Source organism: Prionailurus viverrinus, chromosome E2 (assembly GCF_022837055.1).
Source record: "Prionailurus viverrinus isolate Anna chromosome E2, UM_Priviv_1.0, whole genome shotgun sequence".
Classification (NCBI taxonomy): domain Eukaryota; kingdom Metazoa; phylum Chordata; class Mammalia; order Carnivora; family Felidae; genus Prionailurus; species Prionailurus viverrinus.
Genome location: NC_062575.1, coordinates 43,187,180 through 43,193,179, shown reverse-complemented (window position 1 = coordinate 43,193,179; position 6,000 = coordinate 43,187,180). Strand labels below are relative to the sequence as shown.

The 6,000-nt window shown below is 56.8% G+C and overlaps 1 protein-coding gene across 1 annotated transcript in view; it reads left to right on the top strand.

Moving 5' to 3' along the window:
* Nucleotides 1–4,469: 4,469 nt before the first annotated feature.
* Nucleotides 4,470–6,000, top strand: part of PEPD (peptidase D) — a 112,096-nt gene continuing 110,565 nt past the window's right edge. The window contains exon 1 of the mRNA XM_047836422.1: nt 4,470–4,553. Within this exon, the coding sequence (XP_047692378.1) occupies nt 4,537–4,553 (17 nt within the window). The 5' untranslated portion in view covers nt 4,470–4,536. The remainder of the gene's footprint in view (nt 4,554–6,000) is intronic.

The following is a 6,000-nucleotide window of genomic DNA, read 5'->3' as shown; positions in this document are numbered from 1 at the left end:
CAGCCTTAACGGTGGCATGGATAGGTTAGTGGCCTCTGGGGACACAGTCTGGGGGTGATTTCATGAAGGGCCAAATGTGCCCTCCTTAAAATGCCACACCAACTGGAATATGGGAGAGGAACATTGTGAATGTCAGCAGAACAAGTTCAGTACTTGGAGCTGGACAGCTGGAGAGCCGTCCCCCGCCGGGGAGATTTCTCTGCAGGACACAAGCCACCTAAGCAAATCCCCTTGCTCTGGGACCCCACACTCCTACTTTTGAAATTAGGACTCTCATTCATTTTTATCAAGATCTTGAAAGCGGTAATAAGGTTACACCAATGAAGAGCCCAGCACAACACGGGAAATGTAATAAAGGTGAAAGCAATAAAAGGTGCAGAGACCAGCCACTCTGCGCGGATGCAACTCACAAGAAATAAAAGTCATTATCACCTGCGCAACCTGGCCGGCCCACTCCGCGTGTACGGAAGAAAACCATTCCAGAACTTTATTTCCTATATTGAATGTCGATAATTGGATGTATTTATAAGTCTCTCTGGAAGAAAACAGCTTGTGATTTCAAGATGAGAAAACAGTCTTCCAAACAGTGAAAAACAATATATTCCCCATTTTCACACACACACAAAGAGCTTGTTTCCGTCGATGTTTTTAAGGTGCTGTTGGAATGATTTGCCTTTCCGAAGCCACCATTCCATTTCTCATCTTGAATTGCCTCGTAGACCCTGGCAAAGCACTCAGCAGGGACCACTTCATCTGACGTGGTGACGGGCTTCCTAGGGAGGGCCCCTCAGCCGCTGCCGCCTCTTTTCTGCAGGAAGACGGATACGCAGGCGGGCAGGTGGGGAGGAAGGGCAGGCGGAGTGTGCCGTGATGTGGGGGCTCCTGTGGGGGGCTGGCGGATGGGGGCCTGGAGGAAGGAGCTGGCCACACGGGCCTCGGGGGGTGGGGTGGGTGGGAGGCCTGCGGCTGCTACCCCTGCTGACTTTGCAGAGGCTGAAGGCTGGGACCTGCCAGCGCGGTGATGGAGAGGCAGCCTCCCGGCATTTCATTTCCATCTTTCCTCCCTGGCGGAGAGGTCGGGTAGCAACGTGCCATTCCCGCCCCCTCTACTCCTTCTGTTCAGTCTATTTGGTGCTGGTTTTCTGAGCCCCGTCTTCCGTTCTCGGCAGAAGCGAAATGATCAAGGATACCCCAAATGACACCCCATGTCACATGCCACACCCTGAGGCTGGTGTTCCCATGTGGTTGGCACAGGGTCTCTTGCTGGCTTCTTTCTGGGTCCATCCTGTGACCCTCCTGAGCTCGAGCCCCACACATGAGCTTGGCCCCCCTGCTTTCCTGCCCAGAATCAGGAACCCCCCCACTGATTGCAGGAGGAAACAGCAGCCTTCCCGATGGTGGGCTCCTCTTCCTCCTCTGTCCTGGGACATCCAGGGCAGGGTCTGGGCCTTGACCCCTCATAGTGTGACCAGTCACAGAGTGGCACCACGGGGGACAGCTTGGTAGCCAGGGTCAGAGCCAGCGTCCAGGCCACCTCCAGCATGGTCCCACAGAGCCTTCCAGCAGACCAGTGTCCTCAGTATGCAGCCGAAGATGGACGGGGCCCATGTCCCAGCTCTGCCAGGGGACACCCCTTCAAGGCCCCAAGGGTGGCTCACGTGTCCATCTGGCTGGCCAACGCTGCTGGGGCTGCCATCGCCTGGCAGCCAACTGTCATCACTGTCTATGGGGCTGCAAGAACATGTGGCTAGGTTGAGAGGGGTGGGTGGAGCAGGGAAACCTGGAAGGACACAGTGTCTTAGGGAGCCACAGAAGCTCCCAGGAGGAGCTTTCCTGGGACCAGGTTTCTGGTGAGTGTCTGGCTGGGGCAGGGCACTTCTGGAGAGTTATGATGCTCTGGCTGCTGAGATGGCCGAGAACAAACACCCCCCCCCCCCCCCCCCGCCACACACACACCCCATAGGTCACAACTATGGGAGACTGTTTCAGCCAAGGGCCTGTGACCTCGGACATGATATCGCTTAAGGCCTGAGTGTGCTGCCTAGTGTTCTCCCTTGCTGATTTACACACTCCTGCTCCAACTCCCTAAAATCAATCTTTCTCCAATTGCCTCCTGGCTCCCAACAGCGTCTGGATCTGCCCTGCATGAGTAACTATGCAATCTTCTCCCACTCCCAGGGCTGCATCTCCTGGAGCCCCGGCTCCTGATGGGGAAGGGTGGGGGTGGGGACCAGCCCTGCCGGAGCTCAGATGGTGGGGGGGTGGAGGTGGGGTGGGGAATAGCCCTCCCAGAGCCTCTGATGGGGAGGGAGGGGTGAGTGGTGACGGGTAGTCCCCTAGGCCAGGCTCCTGTGACACTGGCAGGGGAGGCCTCGGTCCAGACGGGCCTGGGGGTACAGGAGTCACAGGCAGGGCCCTCCTATTACTGCCCACACACCAGGGAGCTTCACTGAGTTGATAGGTGCCCTCCCTCTATTATTGTGTGGATGTTTAGGATAATTGCTTCTTTTTCATATTAATAAACACTCTGAGCTGACAGTTGGCTTAATTTTGACATAGTTTACGTCAAAAGAAATGGTGGAGGGGTTGTAATTAGCTCAGGGGCAGGTGTTCCTTCTACAAAGGAACATGAAAAGCTCATTCTGCTCACCCTTTGTTAATTTTAACAAGTGTCTCTTTTTAGGGAACTGAGTTTCCTTGGCTGGAGGTGGAGGAACTGCTAAAGGAGGGGTTCAAGATTTCGGGGGCCCAGGGCCAGGTGGTAAGCTATAGAGCCTGGTACCTCTGCTCTTCTCCCTGGAAACTCACAAGGGGGCTGATAGACCCTCTCTGGGGGAGTCCTACCTGGGGGACAGAGACCCCTGAGAACTGCTATATATGTACTAGGAAGGGGGAGGGGGGGATGGGGCCCCCCTCTTCCGTCAATTCTCGTCTTTCTTAACTGGGTCAGGGAGGTGCGAAGAGCTGTTTGGAGGTGCCGCCTTCCTCCTCACGGCTTTGACCTCTTCGGCTGTGCCACAGGCTAATGATGCCTGGAGGTTTGCTTATGAAACCCTACAACAGCCCTGCAAGGTGGTACCATTAGATCTCACCTGACAGATGAGGCAACCGGGGGTGGTGATGGGATCCAAAGTGGCCATGCTGTGTCACCCACTCTGCTTATGGTCTGGCTTGGTTCTTCCCCCTCTTCTCTTCCCAGCTTTGTGGGAACACATAGTAGCTCTCTCTCCCTCTCCATCTCATAGCCTCTGGGGCCCCCCAGCCTGGCCACAGTGACCCACATCCTTGTCAAAGAAACAAGAGGTACCCCAAACCCAAGCCTTTCAACCAGAAGCTACTTCCAGCTTTGAGACAGTTGGGGGCTCGGGTCAGGATCCCCGTGGGCCTGTGCTGGGCTCTACTTCCTGACCTCACACATATGCACACCCTCATGTGGCCCAGGATCCCAGGGGTACCCCACCCCAGCCCTGGGCCCCTTTCCTTGACAGAGCCAGCATGGGTAACTAGTCAGGGGTGTGGCTGCATAAACTCGCCTCCTGCGTAAGCTCGAGTGAGTTACTTGCCTCTCCAGGCCTCAGTTTCCTCATCTGTTAAAAGGCATTAAGAACAGAGACTGCTGCACAGAGCTCTTGTGAGGACTCAGTGAGCTAACTCTGCAAAGCATTGGGTTACAGTAAGTGCTCTGTACCTGTTGGCAGTAGTTGTTAGTATTACTGTTATTCCAGAACACCTGCAGCTTAGGTTGCTCCCTTAGAACATCTGCTTCCCATCTCCCTCCTTGGCACCCCTTCCTCCAACTCTTTGGGGGACCCTGCACCCAACAGCAGTGCCCAGCAGAGCAAAGGGAGATACCTTCTGGTAGATTCTCCCTCCTGAACTGTGCCCTCCTTCTGTCCACTTCTCCCCAGCCCTCCTCACTGGCTTCCCTGCCTCTGGGCCCTTCTCCAACCTGCAGTTGAGGGAGCTTGAAAAGGTCCTACCAGACCTAACTTCCCAGCCCCATCTCCAAGGCCCTACAGGATCTGACCCTTGCTTACCTCTGAGGTCTTACCTCTCACTCCCACATCCCCTCTCCTGGACACTGAACTTTTTGGTTACTCCAGTAGTCCTGGCCTCTGCTCAGGTCATTTCCCTTCTTAAGCTACAGTTATCACCTCTTCCCTGTCCCTAGATTGGGTCAAGGTCTCTCTCTCTCCCAGGGTGTCCTCCCCCGGTGGGCGCTGAGACGCCCGGTGGGGGGTTGAATCAAGGTATCCGTGGCCTGGGGACACTCCCTCCTACCCTGGAAAGACCCCTGCCCCCTACTCCGGCCCTGCCCCTCGAGTACAGCGGGTTGCCGGTGAGTAGATGGATCCTCCTCTCTTGCAGGCTCAGTTCCTCTGGGTCTCCAGGAGCTAGACGCTGGAGGGGGCGGGGCGTGGACAACCGGCCCCGCCCCGGCCCCGCCCCGGCCCCGCCCCGGCCCTGCCTCCGGCCGTGGGACCTGGCCGGGCTCAGCTGATGCCTCACTTCACGTGACGCTGGTGCCGAGCGAACATGGCGGCGGCCACCGGGTGAGTGCTGCTCCTGTCCCTGGCCGTGGGCAGGCGGCGCAGAGAGGGGGCCTGGGTCTCCCGGTCAATAGCCCCCGCCGCCGGGCGAGGGCCCCGCTGGTTGAGTTGTGTGGCCGTGGACAGCGCGCTTCTTCGCGCGGGGGGCTGGCTGCGCGCTCCGAGTCAGGGGCAGCCGAGCTCCCCTGCCCGCTGCAGGGTGGTCCTCGGGATCACCCTGGCGCTCAGACACACCCGCGCGCGTGGCGGCCCGGCTGTGTGGCCGAGGCAGGGGCTCACGTCTGCAGGCGCGTTCACTGCCACGACCCTCAGATGGGAAGGCGGCGTTGCCCCGGCGTCCGGGACGCAGTGCTCCCGGGAGGAGGCGGTGTTTGAAAAGGGCTTGGAATTCCCTCCGGAGAGGGCCACTTTCCCGCTTCCTTCGGGGCCCAAACGTCACCTCGGAGACGCTTTCCCTCAGCACTTATCTTACTTCTGCAGCCCTTATCACCTCCTGATAAACTATATAGTACATTTATTTTACTTGTTTCTCGTCTTCTCATTTGAAAGTAAGGTCAGGGCCTCTCGCTGGTTCACTCCTGGATCTCACTAGTAAGTGCCTTGCATGCAGTAGGTGCTTCCTAAATTCTGCAGGAAAAATGGGTGAGTGGTCCTGCTGGGAGGAAGCGTGGTCAGATGGGTTCATTGCGGCGTTGGGAGGAGTGTACCAGAGGAGGGAACATCTGAACAAAGGGCGAGTGACAAAGGTTGAGAGTTAAGACTGCTGGGGACAGGGGAGAATGGGGTGCATCCTTGTGCTGGAGGGCGTGGTGTCCCAGTTGACTTCTCCAGACTTTGTCCCGAGGGGCTGGAGCTATCCAAGTGTTTAATCTAATCATATGTGCTCTTTAGACGATTGCTACCCTGGACTGTGTGTGAGTTCAAGGGGAGGGCCAGTAATGGGTAGGGCAAATGGGCCCGGTGGTGCTGGGGGCTAGGAGAGGAAGTCATAGCTAGGGGGCACTGCCCCAAATGCCCTGCTAGGAACTGAGATCAGAGTGGGGACTGACTGCATTTCTCTTTTTGGAAGGCGGGGAGAATGGCAACAGAAAATGGCCCCCTCAAGTAGCCCCCAAGGTTGAGAGAGCTTGGGACATACAAATCAAACATTTATTGGTCACTTGCTGTATTCTGGGGACAGTACTGGGCCGACCTTTAATGGATGACGTGTGTACCAGTCTCTGGGTGCCCCTCAGGCAGAGAACTGTGCATGCACAATCCCAGATGAGTGTTAAAAAACCCAGGGTCAGATCCTTGAACCCAGCCTATGACCCTGTCTGAAGGAGCAGAGTGAGCAAGTGAAGGCCAGTGTCCAGATGTGGGTCTGTTGTCTTTATATCTGGGCTAGTTAGGTGGCCACAGCGAGTTCCAGGGGCTGCATTGACAGAGAAGGTACAGAGAAGCCAGACTC